This window comes from Temnothorax nylanderi, unplaced genomic scaffold, assembly GCF_030848795.1.
Source record: "Temnothorax nylanderi isolate EJ_2023f unplaced genomic scaffold, tnyl_v1.0 TNYL_tig0622_pilon, whole genome shotgun sequence".
In the NCBI taxonomy this organism is placed as follows: Eukaryota; Metazoa; Arthropoda; class Insecta; order Hymenoptera; family Formicidae; genus Temnothorax; species Temnothorax nylanderi.
Genome location: NW_027249684.1, coordinates 10286 through 29430, shown reverse-complemented (window position 1 = coordinate 29430; position 19145 = coordinate 10286). Strand labels below are relative to the sequence as shown.

Here is a 19145-nt window from a genome sequence, read left to right as displayed (position 1 = left end):
ACGCTATTAAATGATGTTTTAATGTGGTTGTTCCTAAACACGTTTTGACTGATTAAAATTGCATCAGTTATAGCCTGATAAGTTGGATACAATGCAATCAATCAAAATACCGCTTATCTGTTTAGTATCTTGATTCGTTTTTTGTAATTGATTTGTATGCAATATGCAACTTTACAATACCAAATAATTGTATTAGAATGTTATTAGACGAGGACTGAGCAAGGATCAATAGCCAAAGATGGCAAATACCGTTTATAACGGATTTTATCAATGCATGGGAGATAAGATGTTATTTTAAGCTGGAGCTCGGGAGGGAGTGATAAAATATTACTCATCACCGCCTTCAAACAGCTAGATTGTGAAGACAGTGCAACCATTTGCACGTACAGCTATTACTTTAGATGAATTTCATTTTTCATCAAGTTTCATCAATTCGGAAATTGGCCGCTGTAAGATACGTCAAGTAATTACAACAGAAGTGCGCTTCTAATAATTTTGCATTGCTTTTACCGCATCTCGACTAGCGTCTCGGGCTTCTGAAACAAGCTGCGCTGATTTGTTTGCAGAAACCAAGGATGTATATTAAACTGCGAGAAGAGATATATGTATTCTCCGAGTGCTAAAGATATTTTAGTAATATATTTATTAATATATTAAATATATTTGTTAACTTTCGGAATTATGGAAAGTTGCATATTATACGAGGGTCGTTTAATAAGTTCTTAGAAAAAGATAGAAAAACAAGTTATTTTGGGTCGATTTTTTATTTTTTAACATAATCTCCTTTTAGATTTTCTAAGGACTTATTGAACGACCCTCGTAATTAATTGAATTTTATAAGCAAATGTTACATATACTTTGAAAAAAATTTGCTATAATATTTTTAATAAAATGATTATTAAATATTTATATTTGTCCCTTTCCTACGCAAAAACATGTATGTCTTTTGCACATACTAATTCCAGAAAAGGTTTTTAAATTAATTTCAAGCAAAAGCAAATAAAACAGTTTGTTTTCGCTTAGAATTAATTTAAAAACCTTTTCTGGAATTAGTATGTACAAAAGGCAAATTATAAATTAATTAATATACAATAAAATGTACGATAACGGTTACACTGCAGTTATATAACAAAAATGCTTTAAAGTATATTACTGCTATATAAATGTTATATAACATCGCTATAGTTATATTATATAACTGCAATAATCCATGTATGCGAATGTTCGGGACGCCGAACCTTAGCCTCGCGCGCCTGACGAATGCGCGCCCGGCCACCCCGCGCTTATCAGCTGCCGCGACCCGCCGCGGCGCGTCGCCGGCTCACCCGCATTTACTCGTACTTAAAGTACGGCCACGCGGCTTCATAAGGCGGGCCGCGCAAGGACCGTCATTCGATTTTCGAATCCTTTCGCTGTCCTCCACGTGTTTTGGTGTCGAGGAAGCGTTGAGTGGATCGAGTCAAATCAATTTGCGTCGAGTGAGACATCCTCTCCTCCGCTTAACCGCAATCAAGCGTCGAGCGACTTCTCCTCCGCTTTATTGCACCCATCACGATCACGGTGGAGACCACGGCTCCTGCCGCACCGGACGCCCCCTCAGGGCCCGGTGCTATACCAGTGGAGGCGCCAACCGGCTCCACCCCCACCACCAAGAAGAGACGGTGCAGGACGAGGACGCGTAGCCAACGACGGAGGAAGCCCCTCCTCAGCCAGCCAGCGCCGCAGGAGCGGCGTGAGAAAAGGCCCGGGCCCGGAGAGAAACTAGAGATAGGCCAGCCAGTGGCGCAGGAGCGGCACAAGAAAAGGCCAGAGCCCTCCACGGGCCAGACGCTACTTCCGTGGAAGCTAATCCCAATTGAGCTCCCCGAGGTGCGCCGCACCAGGCCTGCCGGATACACACTCGCCAAGCGAGATTGCCGCATCTCGCGACCGCCGGCCCTCCACTTAATTCGAGTGCGAGAAACTCGTACTACGGCCTGCCAGACAGTGTGCAGGCGGGCTTTATTGGCTCCGTGGTCACCTATCGAGCCTCCGGAGCAGCCAACCGATAAGCCGCCCGTCACACCGGGGTCGAAGCTGGACCTCAACAACAACGAAGAGCCATCCAAGCCCTCCCGTGTGAATAAAGCCGTCCAGAAACTTAAATTCGAATAGTGCACTAAGCACTTGTATTTTTTGATCAGGCGCCTTCAAGGCGCCGCCTGAGAGAATACAAACATAATGTACACATAGAAATCACAGAATATATTGTTAATTGTTACCTAAACCTGTCTCACTGACTTAAATGCCTGCCCGATCCTATTGCGACTCCGCTGTATCGAACAGCGAAATTACAACTAATGTCTGCATAACTGTTACGATCGTGTTATATTGCGTGTTACATTTCGTTATATACTGGCAATATAATTGTTATATATCTGTGTTTGCTGGGATGTGTCACTTAATACGTAAGTATATCGCATTCATGTAATATCATTAGGAACTTTGTTTCAATCACGCTTTCGCTATTCATTATTTTCTTTGTTCAACTAATCATTACTAAATGTCTCTATTTGTTTTAGCACACGACCAACCTTTGCTCCTTGGGAATCGACTGGCGCTTCATCGTCAGGCTGGATCTGCTGGCTCGCCTCGATCAGCTGTTCTACAGTGTCTTCTGGATCGGTATCATCCAGAGGAATCGTTGTATCGGCATCAGAACTGGTATCTAACTTATCGGTATTTTTGTCTCTAATGTCAGGATCTTTATTTTCAGGGATAGGAGTGGATGTAATCATTCTAGGGTCTGCCGATTTTCTTTCGGCCTTGGTTTTCACCGTATCCTTGGTTGAAGTCGTCTCCTTCCTGGCTGACATCTGTGCGGATGCTTTTCCTCTCAGTAACAGGTCCAATGAGGGCGATGCTACCGTTTGGACTTTAGACACCGGTTGCAAGGTTAGGTTGTGACCGGAACAACGAATGAAATGATAAAAATCTTTATTATAGCCACTTACTACTTGGGCTAAAATTACGGTCGCCATTGTATTTTCAGGCATCAATACAGAAAGCCCTGTTAACTGCGTCGCCCCGTCCTTCCTCTCAGCGTAATGGCTGCCGTCTTCTACGTCGCGGACGTGTTCAAGGCCGTTGGCCACGCCCTTGTTAAGCAAAGCGTAATATACGGATAGGATGTTCACTGGGGTCGCGAATGATTATTCGTTTCGTTATTATAAACAAATAACAATTTATTAATACTTGTCGTACAGCAATCTCTAGTCGCGGACGTATTCGCTCGATCGCGTCGAGAATTCTCGAACCGCCGCTATCTTCGTATGCACGGATCGTAATGATCAATAAGCGCAATAGGATTTCCCGTATCACGCATTCACTGTCTCTACAATTAGATTAATCACGCTACTGACGCTAGCGGATAACGGGATAAGACCGCCTTTTTCAATTATTATGACGCAACAGGAATGTACGTGTTAACGTCTTGAAAGCTCGCGACGGACTGTCCGGGAGGAACGGGTCGAGTTCTCCCACCTCAGACTCGCGCATGCGCTGAGTCTGCCTTTTAGGCGCGTAGCCATCGCATTGGCTGTTCGTACCATGGGGTGTAGATGGTACGACTCCATCTGCACCTAGTTCGCCGAGTCGGTGTTGGGACTCGGCACCTGCTCTAGAGATGCTACACTAACAATAAGTGCAACGGCGTGAATTGGCTATCGCCCGACTTTCGCGCGTGAACCAATCACGTCGCTGCACCGATGAAAATCGCGCAAGCGAACGAGGAGTCACTCGATTTGCACCGAGTGACTTATGACGAATCCCGATTCCAGGTAAGTATGCACAGGTAATTTTTACCCATTTCTAATCTTTTTCTTTCTTTCAGGTTCCCAGGATCGTTATAGAGTCGTCTCATCTAAAGGTAAGTATCAAAGGTAAGTATATCGCGACTTAAAACTATCGCACACATAATCTAATAATAACACAGGCACACAAAAAAAAAGTGTCTTGGCCGAGACACTACACTAGTGTATTCCCATGTACTTTTTCCCGCTGAATCCGAATCCGAAGTCAGAATTGTCAGATTGGCTAAAATTTATGAGATAACCACAATAAAACAATTTTTTTTTTGCCTTTAATTCGTGTTTTTGAGCATTTTTTTGTGGTTATCTCATAAATTTTAGCCAATCTGACAATTCTGACTTCGGATTCGGATTCAGCGGGAAAAAGTACATGGGAATACACTAGTGTAGTGTCTCGGCCAAGACACTTTTTTTTTTGTGTGCCTGTGTAATCAATCTTAAAATCGACAGGGAATAATATAAAAGTGTCAAAATCATTATAAAATAGTTAAATGGGCTGAAAGCCATCAAAAGTGTAACAAAGTACTGTAAAGTGTAATGAAGTGTAAGTGAATCTACGAAATAATCGCAAAATGTATTATAAATTATAAAGTTAATGTGTTTTGGCCTGGAATCGCTCCATTTGGCCTCTCTCTCTATCGTAAAACATAATTGTTAATAATAAACTGAAAATCTAATAAATTTAAGGAAATCTGCACCTAAAGTGCTAAAAGTGTATCAAAAGTGTAGAGCCTTTGCTGGCTCGTCTCGCACGCTGAAATCTAACATGTGAGTGTCGAAAGTGTAAAAAATGTAATGAAAAGTGTAGAGCCGTTGCTGGCTCATCTCGCACGCTTATTCTAAAGCCTTGTGTCCACGGTACTAGAAATCGCTCCGAGATCTCGGACCGAGAAAAAGTTACTAGAACTCGGATCGTGGACACAAGCAACTTGGATACAAATCTCAAATGAAAATATCGGACAAAAAAATAGCTTTGTGTCCACGGTACTAGAAATCGGTCCGAGATCTCGTTCCAAGAAAAAGTTTTAGAACTCGGATCGTGGACACAAGCAACTTGGATACAAATCTCAAATAAAAATATCGGACGAAAAAATGCATCACGTCCCATTTTTCTGTAGCTAGAGTGAATATCGGAACATAACCTTTATTGTCGCCAAAACGTCATTAGTATGCTTGATCACATTTGATAAAACGGAACTAATTTTGTCAAAAAGTACGATTACAAAAAGAAATATTCAAAGATAAGAAGAATAAATATTCAAGAAAAGAAGAAATTTGTTTTGGTAAGAAATTATTAAATATAAACGAATATTAAGTAATATAAATAATTATTAGAGTAAATTAATAATAAGATAGATTTTTATAAGTAGTTTATTGCATTATACTTAATAAGCCTAAACATATTTCTAAATACATCATGATTCCGACACTATTTTTATCTTAAAGTATTTTAAAAAATCTAAAAACATTCATGAAACATTTGTCGATTTTAATTCATGATGTCATTTTAGTTGGATATAAAAATAGTGTATTTAATTATAATTTAATATTTCATGTAGCATTTTATTTAACAACATTTCAAATGTCTAACGGTTTTTTTTTTATTACATGCAAATATAAGGATTTATATTATATTTATTGTATATGTTAGGTTAGGTTAGATTTGGACGTTGTAGATGTATATGTTCAGGCTGAGAGTTAAATGCAAATTAAATTAGATTTTAAAAACAGTATATTTTAATCTAGCATATGCATACATTATTTTTCAAGAAAATAATATAAAATATAAAATAGATAATATAATATATAAAATAGCATAAGATAAAATAATATAAAAAAATTTGCAGAAAACTATACTTTGGATAATGGAAAATTATATAGATAAGGAGAAAGTAAAAATTTTATTGATGTTGTATCAACAACATCCTTGTTTATATGTCACGAAATCTGTTGAATATCATAATCGTATGAAACGAGATAAAGCTTTACAAACAATTTGTAATCAATATCAAGAACTAACAGGACAACCATTAACAACTGAAATGGCGAAAAAAAAAATTAATAATTTAAGATCGCAATATTTAGATCAATTAAATAAAATAAAACAGTCCAAGTCAAGTGGCGCATCAGTTGATGATATATATAAACCAACTTGGTGGTTGTTTGAAGACATGAGTTTCCTGAATCCTCACATCGCTCAAAGAAAAGGAGAATCTTCTATACCAGTGAGTAAATATAATTTAATATTTTACAAAAATATACTAAATAGGTATAAAAATTATGACAATTTATAGGTTTCGAACTCTCAGTCAGAATTATTACAATGTAATTTAAATGAGAATGAGACTGAAGATTTACAACTTCTCGATATTCATAATGTTTTGAAAACAACAGATAATAACAAAGGTATTAAAAATCATTTTTATAATTTAATATATAATTGTTAATTTAATATATTTAATATATTATTACTTATTTTATTTTGCAGAAAACACCTATCCAAAGATTCAATCACAGCCAACAACTAGTAATTCGAGTTCACCAAGCAGTGCTACATCAATATCTCAAAAAAAAAGAAAGCTTGCAGTTTCAAATGAAATTTGCACAAGTGAAGCAAATAATTTTTGGTCAATAGCTTCCAAATCGATTCAGTCCATATCAGAAAATGAAAGAGCAGAAGATGGTATAAAACACTGGATTTTGTATGTAGAAAGTGAATTGCGTAAAATTTCAGACCAAAAGAAACTGAAACGAATACAGAGAGAAATTATAAACCTAATTGATGATGATTAATAGAGAGATAGAATAAACGATTTTGTGCCGGTATGTTTAATATACATTTATGTATCTCAGATTTTTTATTAGATTGTAGTCGGTAAATTTCGTTCATTAACTTTTAATTACAAATTTTATTTTTGTTCCGGTGAATTTCGTTCATTAACTTTTAATTTAAAATTTTATTTTTATTCCGGTAAATTTTGTTCATTAACTTTAAAAATTTAAAATTTTATTTTTGTTCCTGCTGATAAAAGAAATTGATTTACCTGATATTGAGCTTTGAATTTTTCATTATATATTTTTATAATATTATGCATCATTAGTGCAAAAGTATAATTATTTCATTAAGAGATATATGTTCTTTATTTAGTTGATAATCTTTGAGCTTTAATTAAGAATTAAGAATTTTATTTTTAATTTTATTTTTGTTTCTGCTGATAAATGAAATTGATTTACCTGATATTGAGCTGTGAATTTTTCATTATATATTTTTATAATATTATGCATCATTAGTGCAAAAGTATAATTATTTCATTAGAGATATTATATGTTCTTTATTTAGTTGATAATCTTTGAGCTTTAATTAAGAATATAATTTTTTTCTCAATTTTTAAATCTTACCTTTGCGACGGTAATAATATGTTTTTTTGTAATCAGATTAACTGAAAAGAATGCGTTGGTAGCTGTGTAAGTAATACTTAAAAAAATAATGCCTATATTCAGTCAGTTGTATTCAGTCAGTTGTATATTTTACATACCAAAAAAATAAAAGGGTAACATAGATAAATTTGTAGTTAATTTCTAGTTTATAACTATGTATATTTTATAACTATAATAAATATATTTTGTTACAAATGCATGTTTATTAAAATACATACACTTTCATAATTACAAACTACAGTATACGTAATTGTTATATATCCAATACTTATTTATAATAAAATAACATAAAAGTATAATTATATTTAATTACATAAGATTATATAATTAATAAAAGAACTTAATACATATACATATTTTACATACCAAAAAATTTTTTTTTTGTAATCCATATCAAGAATTAACAGAACAACCATTCATAATTAAAGTTGTGACAAAAAAAATTAATAAAAGTGTGAAAGTTAAATCATAAATTCCTGCCATTCAACTTTTCCTACGGTATTGAAATATTCTTTAAAAATATCGCGAATATGGATTGCATTTCTATTAGGTCTTGCATTTATGATTTGTAAATTGCGTAATTGCGCATTATCATTTCTCCATGTAGCATGTATTACAGTTTGATTTTCTAAATTTTCAACATCTACAGCTCCATGTAAATAAGCACCATTTTCTTTACTAAGATAGTTATGTAAAGCACAACATGCAAGGGTAATATTTTGCACAGTTTCAACTGATAAATATATTTGTGTTAAAAGAACGCGAAATCTATTTGCTAAAATGCCGAAGGCATTTTCAACGATTCTTCTACCTCTACTTAATCTGTAGTTGTATATTCGCTCATCATGAGATAAATTTCGTGTTGGATAAGGTTTTAGTATATGATTTTGCAATGGAAAAGCTGCGTCAGCTAAAATAACATAAGGAATGGGTTCATTCATATCAGGTAATGGTTTATCTCCAGGCACATCAAGTGGATTTCGTGGATCATTTAAAAATTGTGCCAAGTCGCTGTCACGAAACACTCCACCATCACTTACCCTACCATTAACACCGACATTGACATATGTGAATTGATAATTGGCATTGACTAATGCTAAAAGAACGATACTATTTGTACCCTTGTAGTTGTGATACAACGAACCATCTTGAAGTGGTACTTTAAATTCTATGTGACGACCGTCTATAGAACCAATACAGTTTGGAACGTTCCATATTTCAAAATAATTATTTGCAATCTGTTCCCATTCAGCATTTGTAGTTGGTATCTGTAAAAATTATTTAATACATTATTTAATAATCAGCATTTCGAATAATTCATTATGTGTTATAATTAATTGTAAATTATTATTTACCCGCAAGTAATCGTTTCGAAGAACTTCGTATATGACACGACATGTCTCTGGAATTATGAGAAATTGAACATGCTGGTATCCTTGTCGAGTACTCTAAACTCCTATAATTCTCACCAGTAGCCAAAAATCTCAGAGTTAGTGATAAACGTTCTTTAGGAGATATACATTCTCTCATGTTAGTGTTTTGACGCTGTATATAGGGTGCTACTAGTTCCACAAGTTGATCAAATAAATCGTGTCTCATTCGGAAAAATCTTTGAAAATAATCAGTATCTTCGCTTCTCAATTCTAGATGGGCTAAATTAATTGTGCCTCGTAAATTATGACTTCTTCTGAGTATCCATTTACGTGTCCATATTTTACGACGCTTTCTTCGTTTCTCTTTTATACTATTTTCTTCGATTGTCTTTTTTTGTATAGCTTCAGCTATTATAGCAATTGTGATTAACTTCTTTAATTTTAAAGACATGGTTAAAAAATTTTTATAAACTTAATGAGTTTTTTTTCTTTATCAGCGTTTATAATCAAGAATCTCTGAAAATTAAAAATATGTAATTATGTATTAAATTATTGCGTTTAAAAATATTCACAATTTAAATTAAACAATTTTAATCAAAATAAATTATTGAAAAATATATTTATTTATTTTTTATTTCAATGTAAAACGCTTTTTCATGGTATTTAATAAATTGACAAAGATCATATAATTTCATTGATACATTAACATTTGATCGATGTGATCAAGTTAAACTTGATGGACGAGATTAAATAAAATAGCGTATAAAATCCAGTTAAATTACTGTCAAATTAGTCGACACGCCAGGCCGATGCTACACAACGACGAGAAAGAGATGTTAGCGTGTGCACGAAGAACTTTCTAGGTACCAAGTTAAGAGTGATGCAACCAAGTAACCACGAGTGAAACTACTTTTCCACTATAATACGAGACCGCAAAATAAACATACAAAGGGGAAAATTACTCCTATTGTTATAAACGTGATATACTAAATAAATTTTGGTAATTAAAAATTGAAATAAACTGAAAATGATGTATTTTAATATTTTTTATGTGATTTTAACATAATTTCTACGTGATTTGAATATATGTATGTGAGAGCAAGAAGCAAATATCATATAATATAAACATCACGTTTAGAAATAAACTGCAAATATATTTTATTATAATGATATATATTATTATTTTAACATTGTATTATTAAAATTGTTGAATTTCTTACCTGGTGTTGGCAAAGGTGGCGTCAGGAATTTGTGCGACATTATTTCTACTCAAGTCAACTCTTTGCAGTCTCGTATTCTCTTATCAGGTCGCAGAACCTCCACTCGATTGCCCCGAAGATTCACGTCCATCAACGATTTCAGAAGTCGGAAGCTTCGTCCGTACAACGTGACCAGCCGGTTGCACCTCAAGTTTAGCTGCTCCAAACCCGTGAGTTCATCGAAAACGCCATCGTCCAGGAGTCTCAGAGCGTTATAGCCTAGATTCAATTTTCTCAAATTCGGCAAGTCAGCCAGGGCGCCAGGCGGAATTCTCTCGATCCCGTTCGAGCTTAAATCCAACGATCGTAGGGCAGGTAGAGCTAGATCCTGAGAGGATACCGTTGGCAACGCGACAATACGGTTCTTGGGCATGTGAAGATGTTCGATGTCCTTCGGTAGACCAGGGACCACTTCCAGCATACAATTCAAACCGACGTCAAGCTCGTATAAGTTCGTTAGGTATCGGAACGTTAAGGGATGAAGGACGGACAAGGCGTTCCTGGAGATATTGACGTGCTCCAGCACTGGTATGCCCAGAAAGGACTCGGGTTCGATGAGCCCTATGGCGTTACCGCTAAGATCCAGCCGTCTGAGATTTGGTAGATTAGTGAACAAACGTGGTTCTACGTGACGGAAATAGTTCTCCGAAAGATCCAGACCCTGGAATTAAGTACTGATCGTAACCGATGCAGAAGCAGCAGAAGTAATAAAATATCAATGATATTTAATTTTACTTTTAAGAAAGAATCGAAGCTGAATTCGAAATTAATAAATTATTGAAGAGTAATGAATGATTGCATGAAATTCGTGTAATATTAATATTTAATTAAAATAACAAATAAAATTTAATTAAAACTAATATTTAAGGAATTTTACCTTTTGGCAAATTCCAAAAGGGAGCCTCCAGCGTAGTAGTTCAACGTACAGTTAACTTGTCGGAATTTACAATTATCGCGATATCATTGAATCTTCTTCTTTTTCTTTAATTTCTTGGCACTGGGTTCGATTCGTTCGATTCATCACTGAATATGTCATTCCACAATAGAACCATAATAGGTTAGAATACATGAAGGTCTTCTTTCTAGGGTTTACAACACCATCTATATGTATCAAAGTGTAAATATTTCTGTCCGAGAACTCGGACGGAGAAATCGGATCGATTTCTAGTACCGTGGACACAAGGCTTTAGAGGAACTGTTTCGTAACGGTGGCCCCGTGCCAGATACAAATTACATATTTCTGGGAGATTTTGTCGACCGGGGCTACTATAGCTTAGAAACGTTTACTCGTCTGCTCACACTTAAAGCTAAATGGTCCGACAGGATAACGTTACTACGCGGTAATCACGAAACTAGACAAATCACGCACGTTTATTTGGATTTTACGGTAAGTGCGCAACGATACTTTCTTTTCTGGGCTTTTTTTACATTTGTGTATAATAAAGCTTTGATTTCATTGGTCTCTTCATTTTCTGTTCTAGATGAATGCCAAAACAAGTACGGCAATGCTAATGCGTGGAAGTACTGTTGTAGGGTATAACTCCACTTTTGATTACGCTCGAATAAAATTCTGTTTTAGTTAATTGATGAACAGGTTCTTTGTGTACACGGTGGATTGTCTCCAGCTATTAGAACACTAGATCAAATTAGAACGATTGAAAGAAATCAAGAGATTCCACACAAAGGTATTAATTGTATAAAGTGATATGTTATTGCAAAAGTTACATAATAATTAAAAGTTACATGACTGGATATTTACTGTTATTGTACAATAATAATAAAATATCGTTGCTTAATTGCCATATTACAGGTGCTTTCTGTGATTTGGTCTGGTCCGATCCAGAAGATGTAGAAACATGGACAGTAAGTCCGCGTGGTGCAGGCTGGCTGTTTGGCAGTAAAGTGACTTACATGTTCATGGAAGTGAATGATCTTAAACTCATCTGTAGGGCGCACCAATTAGTTCAGGAAGGTATGTCTTTGCTCAAATATTTCTGTCGCAGATTTTTTTAAATATCTCGGAAGTATGTATTGATGACGCATATTTTTATCATGCAGGTTATAGGTACATGTTTAATGACAAACTCGTCACAGTGTGGTCGGTCCCAAATTATTGTTATCGATGTGGTAACATAGCTAGTATCATGCAGTTCACGACAGTGGATCAGAGATCACCAGTGCTGTTCCAGGCAGTGCCTGATTCCGAGAGAGTAATCCCACCTCTAATGCCCACTCCGTACTTTTTGTGATCTATCTTAGTGGCTCATCTGTACGGATGCGGAAGAGAAATGTCTGTGTCTAGACTCTACGGAATCACATGATTTGATTGGCCGGATTATATATTGACGGCAGGGAGCTGATACTGATTTGGATTACAAGGAAGATAGGAGTCTTGGTGCTGCTAGTGTTATTAATAAAAATATGAAACCGCTCGTGAGACGTTCAGACAGTGCAAAGCATAGAAAACCTTCAATCAATACAAAGGGTGATTTTAGCAAAGCGCTCTCCTGTGATGAATTCGTTATAAAACCCGGTATAAATACATTTGTCTTAACAAGGCGAGTAAATCAACCGGGTTTATACAAAGTTAGCCAATTATCACTGGTGATAGAAGAAAAATTAGAGTTTTTATCGCCCGTACTGAATCCACGATTATGTTACGAAGTAGCAAAGACGCAGCCAACGATATCCGTAAATTGTGGCAGAGATTTACTGGCAGGTCTTATTCAAGATATTGAATTAGTTATTTCGAGCGGAAGTACAAAGATAACCGAAGAAATGAAATTAAAATTACGCACATCACGCGGATTGACAGTGCAATCACAAAGTGTTGAAAAAGTAATGGTGAAGGAGTTAGAGACACCATTGCCAACGTGCGAACCATTTCAAACTATAAGAGTGCAGTTAAAGATCTTAGCTGAATTACCACCAAAGAAGGATGCTTCATCTATGGAACATAAAGTATTTAACACTTGTAATTTTATTCTATTTCTCGCACAATGAATATTATAACTTAACTTTTTTTTTTAGTATACAATGTCCATGGGGTTTGGAAGAAAGCATATCGTTGCATTTTGGTCCACCATTGATGTCAAGTATGAAACTTCATACAGCAAAACAAAGAAAATTCATTCAAATTGTCGTGACTGGCTTGACAAGTCAACTTCTACAATTAACTGAACCTGAATTAATGACAATTTCGTCAATAGACGTTAACTTTAAAAGTTTAAATTCTGTCGCGGGTCAAAAATTAGTGATAGGCAATGGAATGAACGTTTCTTTTATGTGGGAATTTGAGATCTCATCAAAAGATGAGAAATCCACGATACCAATAAAGACTGACTTTCGTGTAAAATATATATCAGTCAATGATACTGAAGAATTAAATAATACACATGTTGACGATGATCCACTACATATACATAATCTTGAGAGAATTGAGAAAGCATGTAGTGTTTACAGATGCAACTTTGATATTACAGATTATGTGGTAAGAACAACTATTCATTATTAATTGATATATATATATATATATATATATATATGTATAAAATTATATGTTATATATCTATCTAAATATTTTATTTACTTTAAATGAGAAGTTGTGGATTAATGATGATGTAATAATGTAGGATCACTATGTACACTTGTAAAAATTGCATTACATTACGATGCTTTCCAGACTTTATTCACAGTATCCTCGAAAGTTGAAGCAAGTGGTGGTGGAGGAGAGTTTTGTCGTGCTGGTAATATGTGCCACTTGTGTCTTACAGTGATGCGCATGCCTAGTCTTAGTCCAAATCCTCCTCCACAGTTAATGTATGAGGTTCTGGCGGACCAAACTATGTGGGCGGTGTGTGGTCGGACAGCAGGCATTGTATCGTTAGAAATAGTAGAGAAACAAAGCGTCACATTAGATGTGATGCCTCTGACAAGTGGTTATTTGCCTCTCCCTGTTGTTAGATTATCTCGATACATACCCGCAACAGAATCGAAAAATGGTAAGTTTAAGTATTTTACATTATATGTCTACATATGTGTACGTTTTATTTGATTTATGAACAAATTCATGAAATTTTTATTGTAGATATTTGCTATAATTTTTGAAAGAAAAAGATATTACGTTTGCCTCTGAGTTGTATAAATTTCTGTAACTGTTTTATTTGTTTCCATTTTAAGATATCGTCCGTAATAAAAATGATTTAGGATCTGGTCCTCGATTAGAGCCATTTAGTCCGGGACAAGTGTATAATGCCAGTAAAGCACAACAGGTGCATGTTCTGCCAGCAGCTCCATCAGAATCGAATTAAAGATGTATAAATTGTTGTTGAAGACATGTACATGTTCTTTGATTTCGTGTAACAGGTCATAAACATCTTTAATTAGGAAGAACTTTAGGAAATAATCGCAAGTTGTTTTTTTGTATCAAAACGAACAATTATGTAAATATCGCATTTTAAATTCATATAATAGATAAGGATTATGTTATATCATATAAATTAATATTTTGAAATAAGCAAATCGGCATTGGATATAATAGTTTAATATTTACTTTTATTTCTATCTGACAAAATATAAATGTTCGATGATACATAAATTACATTGTTTACGTGATATAAGAGTACATAATATAATGGAAGTATATATATAATATAATGGATCTATCTATACTGTCTGCCTCTGCCTCTGCCTCGTCTAATGCCCCAATGATAGTATGGTGATGAAAGTCTGTACAGAAAGGCCATAAATCTTTCTTCTTGCCGCCGTATCCCCGCGGCTCTGCCTCTTGGTCTTCGAACTGTAAAATAATATGTATATTGTATAATTAAATACATATAATATAAATTAAATTTATATATAACGAGAAGATATTTATTAATTTCGATAAACATATTACCTTGTCCATTATCTTCGGCATCGAAATGAGCAGCGGCACGATCGGCGACGACGGGACCAGCGGCGACAGGTCCACCGGCGACGGGACGGTTGGCGAGGACGGAACCAGCGGCGATAGGTTCGCTGGCGACGGGACGGTTGGCGAGGACGGAACCAGCGGCGACAGGTCCGCCGGCGACGGGACGGTTGGCGAGGACGGAACCAGCGGCGACAGGTCCGCTGGCGACGGGACGGTTGGCGAGGACGGAACCAGCGGCGATAGGTCCGCTGGCGACGGGACGGTTGGCGAGGACGGAACCAGCGGCGATAGGTCCACCGGCGACGGGACGGTTGGCGAGGACGGAACCAGCGGCGATAGGTCCGCCGGCGACGGGACGGTTGGCGAGGACGGAACCAGCGGTGATAGGTCCGCCGGCGACGGGACGGTTGGCGACGATGGAACCGCCGGCGACAGGTCCAGTGTCGACGACGGGATGGTCGGGAACGGAACCGCCGGCGACAGGTCCGGCGTCGACGACGGGATGGTCGGCAACGGAACCGCCGGCGACAGGTCCGGCGTCGACGACGGGATGGTCGCAAACGGAACAGCCAGCGACAGGTCCGGCGTCAACGACGGGATGGTCGGCGACGGAACCGCTGGCGCCGGGCCGGTTTTCTTCCAACGATAATTCTAGCGCGAATTCGTTTAGTTCGTCATCGTCTAGATCCATCTGAAATAAAATAAAAATAGCAACATTGTAATTGTGTGAAATATATATATATTTATTTAATTTAGAAGACAGTACTTACATTTTCCATTTCCCTCAGTATGAATGTTGGCTAAACAAGGCAGGCACGAGACCGGAGATGAGCACGAGATCAGCGGCGACGGTACCGGTGGTAACGTGTGAAAAATGCGCGAACTCGGACGATCGTAGTAGTACGTCCGGTCTTTAAGACTTCTCAGGGGAATCTGACGAACAACGACCGCCGGCCGACGACCGCAGTGGTACCAGTGGTAATCTGGTAATGTAATCAACGACGACGTGATTGGCGACGTGATCGACAGCGACATCGACGGTGACATGATCGGCGGCAACATAGTGGCGTTATCGGCGTGTATAGATAGAGCCTTTAGGGCTGCATTCAAAAACTATACTCGAGTGCACACCGCATCGCTTTATCTTTGTTACTAAAAATTGACTATATTCGGAAACTTTACTCTGGCCTAGTTTACACTGATCACTTGATACGCGTATTAAATAGTAAATGGCCTAGTTTACACCGATCTCTTGACACGCGTATCAAATAGTATATTTGAACTGATCAGCCAATAATCAAACTAATTTACTAGTTATTTACTATTTAATACGCGTATCAAGTGATCGATGTAAACTAGGCCATTAACTAGTAAATTAGTTTCATTATTGATTTGATATGCGTATCAAGAGATCGGTGTAAACTAGGTCATTCGAATACACACCAGCGTCGTTCTGGGGCCTTATTCTCGAATCGTTTTCATGAAACTCGCATGCGAAATTCAATGTTTTTCAAATAGAAAGTCGCACACGAAAATCATTAGGGCAAGCTCGAGAATACGGTTCCTGTCTTTGATCAATTTTTAGTAACAAAGATAAAGCGATGCGGTGTATACTCGAGTATAGTTTTTGAATGCAGCCCTAAAGGCTCTATCTATATACGCCGATAACGTTGCCGCCGATCATGTCACCGTCGATGTCGCTGTCGATCACGTCGCCAATCACGTCGTCGTTGATTACATTACCAGATTACCACTGGTACCACTGCGGTCGTCGGCCGGCGGTCGTTGTTCATCAGATTTTCCTGAAAAGTCTTAAAGACCGGACGTACTAATACGATCGTCTGAGTTTCCGCGTTTTTCACACGCTACCCGTGAGGTTGTACGAGAGGTCTGCTCGAGGTCTATTTTCGTCCTCGCCGTTTTCGTTACCGGGGTTACGACCTTTTCCGGTGCGATTCGCTCATAAGCTATTTCGCAAATAGCTTACAATCTTATATCTGTGAGTAAAGGTTATATTGTCGATATATTGCGATATATCTCTGAGACAATATCTTTTTCTGTGAGTGAGTGAATTGTTTGTTAACAGATTACATCCAGCGGACGGTGAGTCGCGTCGGCACCGCCCCTGATTATTATATCCTGTACCCATAACAAGGCCCATAACAAGGTAACTATTTTCTTTTATTTCGAAGTCTGTTTGATCGTACTGGGACGATTAATGATGATTCAACGACGACGCTGAACATTAAACAAATTTAATTTCATTTCTTTGATGCTAGCGTCAAAGCAAAAGCACTACATTCATCTTGTTGATGACGCTCATTTTCAGCGTTTCATGAATTGACACCTTAAGTGTGCAAGTAGAAACCTGCACATTGCTTCCTCATAGTTTTTAAGTGGGCAAGTAGAGACTTGCACATTGCTTCCCCATAATTTTTAAGTATGCAAATCATAAATTTACTGAGTTCTAGAATAAAATACTTTTCCTAGGTAGCACATACACGTTTCTAAAATGTTTTACAAGCGTTTTTCCGAAACGTTTTATAACCGATTTCTAGAAACATTTCTCATGAGTAAAAATATTCATTCGAAAAACGTTCGATGAAACGTTTCTTTTCCGATAAAATAACGTTTAAGAAACTATTATAAAAAAATTTTTTTAATAATAAAGAAGTTTTAAAATTCCTACTTTTTACGTCTTTTGAACGTGTTTATGACGTTTTTAAGACATGCGTGAGAATGTTCTAGGAGCTTTATGCATCTGTTATACCATCTATGGCGTCTATTTTTTTCGAAGAAATTTTCTGCACTGGTACATATTCGTGCAATAAGTTAAAGTGAAACAAAATATACTTATCTCACTCTAACTTAGGGAAGATCGGGTCTTGTTGGCACAAGAGGTAAATTAGCAATGCGTTCCGTTTATATATTTATATTCATTACAAAGAAACTATACAGTATAAAGGATCGTTCCTACTATGAAAATGTAGAGAAAGGTTCTCTCTATCATATTAGTACTGTTTAATCATGATAATTAGTTGTTTAAAAAATCAAATGCCGATATTGTGAAAACTGTGCCAATGAGCCCCGATCTCTCCTACTGATGTGCACCAGTTCAGGAAGTTCTTCAATATAAAATTAGTGCAATATAAATTTAAATGTTTAAAAAAAGACTATTAAAGCTATTATAGGTAAATATTATGTTAAACCTTACCGATGACCTTGACCTTGACCTTGACATATGACATTGTTAAGGTCATCCTTCTGAGTATCCTTCAGAAGGTTTTAGCTGGCGGTCATTGTTTATTAAAAAGTTATAAACAAAAAAAGTTTAAAAAATATAGCAGTTATTTTGAGTACTAATAGACATAAATGATTGATATTGATATTTATGCGGAAATAGTACATGTATGAACGAAGGAAAATTATTTAAAACAATGAATTGTTGGTATATTGAAAGGAAAGTTATTTAAAGCAGAGAATAGAGAGTGTGTGCTTTGTATGTGCTTTCTAAGTTGAAGCGAGGTTCACACTATATACAGTGTCGAGGGATTCGTGTTTTCACCATTACCTGACAGCGAATTGAAGCAAAAAATTGAAGAATTGGCAGCTTCCTTGAAATACACTCGTCAAGGAATATTGTAAGAAAGACAGCAATGAACTCGATAAAGAGTGTGGTTGTGAAACAGATGAAATACTGGCGGTACTCGCACACGAGTTGGGTCATTGGACACATAATCATGCTGTGAAAGGATACTGCTGTGCCAGGTATAACTTTAAAGTTAATTCATATTTTATGTATTATGTCAAGGAATTAATCTTATAGTATTGATAATGATATTTCATTATTTTCTAAGGAAAAATTGGCTCATTACAGAATCACTTAATATATTTAATAAAACAATTTTAATATATTTAATAAAATAAAATATGTTATATATGACCTGAGCAATTCTTTACAGTTTTCTTTGTATTTTTAATAATAAGTATATATATTTTTCAGATAATTGTAGCCAATTTCGTCATGTTTGCCAAGCTTTTGCGATACACACCAATGTATAGCGTTGTTGGCTTTGTGGACACTCAGTCCATTATGATTGGCCTATGTATAGTATCAGCGTATATTTTAATGCCACTGAATAAGGTAAGTAATTATTACATTTTTTTTATGATTTTTATATTGTGTATTAAACAAGAGATTATCTACGCAAATTCTTTTATTATTTTCAAGTGTTTAATTTTGTCAACGTGGTGATTAGCCGAAGATATAAATTTCAAACAGGTAGATTTGCCACGAAATTAGGCCACGGCG

At 36.4% G+C, this 19145-nt stretch overlaps 3 protein-coding genes and 1 long non-coding RNA gene across 5 annotated transcripts; 2 read left to right on the top strand and 2 right to left on the bottom strand.

The window, feature by feature from the left end:
• Positions 1 to 7465: 7465 nt before the first annotated feature.
• On the bottom strand, positions 7466 to 10970 carry LOC139784395 (uncharacterized). The gene is made up of 4 exons (XM_071723564.1): positions 10917 to 10970; positions 9880 to 10579; positions 8642 to 9175; positions 7466 to 8554 (listed from the first exon to the last, which is right to left on the bottom strand). The coding sequence occupies exons 1-2, from the start codon at positions 10968 to 10970 to the stop codon at positions 9929 to 9931; spliced, it is 705 nt and encodes a 234-aa protein (XP_071579665.1). The 3' UTR covers positions 7466 to 8554; positions 8642 to 9175; positions 9880 to 9928.
• Positions 10971 to 12062: 1092 nt separating this feature from the next.
• Positions 12063 to 14589, top strand: LOC139784407 (trafficking protein particle complex subunit 10-like). The gene is made up of 5 exons (XM_071723572.1): positions 12063 to 12154; positions 12264 to 12880; positions 12945 to 13408; positions 13601 to 13919; positions 14098 to 14589. Exons 1-5 carry the CDS (start codon positions 12063 to 12065, stop codon positions 14226 to 14228), a joined length of 1623 nt encoding a protein of 540 aa, XP_071579673.1. The 3' UTR covers positions 14229 to 14589.
• LOC139784393 (uncharacterized) lies at positions 14446 to 15698 on the bottom strand. The gene is made up of 3 exons (XM_071723563.1): positions 15604 to 15698; positions 14816 to 15524; positions 14446 to 14716 (listed from the first exon to the last, which is right to left on the bottom strand). Exons 1-3 carry the CDS (start codon positions 15610 to 15612, stop codon positions 14580 to 14582), a joined length of 855 nt encoding a protein of 284 aa, XP_071579664.1. The 5' UTR covers positions 15613 to 15698; the 3' UTR covers positions 14446 to 14579.
• An 849-nt stretch (positions 15699 to 16547) lies between these two features.
• LOC139784406 (uncharacterized) lies at positions 16548 to 18583 on the top strand. Of its 2 annotated transcripts, none has more exons than XR_011721554.1 (3): positions 16548 to 16832; positions 16920 to 17000; positions 18376 to 18583. It is a non-coding gene; the product is annotated as an uncharacterized lncRNA (long non-coding RNA). The 2 variants fall into 2 exon arrangements; XR_011721553.1 differs by having other exon boundaries at positions 18349 to 18583.
• Positions 18584 to 19145: the final 562 nt, after the last annotated feature.

Bases quoted from the DNA above. Each gene is read 5' to 3' on its own strand.
- LOC139784395 (XM_071723564.1), bottom strand. From the start codon at position 10,970: ATGGTTCTATTGTGGAATGACATATTCAGTGATGAATCGAACGAATCG. The intron at 10,580-10,916 runs GTGCCAAGAAAT...ACTTAATTCCAG, and splicing joins AATCGAACGAATCGAACCCA to GGTCTGGATCTTTCGGAGAA.
- LOC139784393 (XM_071723563.1), bottom strand. The intron at 14,717-14,815 runs GTAATATGTTTA...ATTATTTTACAG, and splicing joins TGCCGAAGATAATGGACAAG to TTCGAAGACCAAGAGGCAGA.
- LOC139784407 (XM_071723572.1), top strand. From the start codon at position 12,063: ATGCAGTTCACGACAGTGGATCAGAGATCACCAGTGCTGTTCCAGGCA. The intron at 12,881-12,944 runs TATTTAACACTT...TAACTTTTTTTT, and splicing joins TTCATCTATGGAACATAAAG to TTAGTATACAATGTCCATGG. The intron at 13,920-14,097 runs GTAAGTTTAAGT...TTCCATTTTAAG, and splicing joins CGCAACAGAATCGAAAAATG to ATATCGTCCGTAATAAAAAT.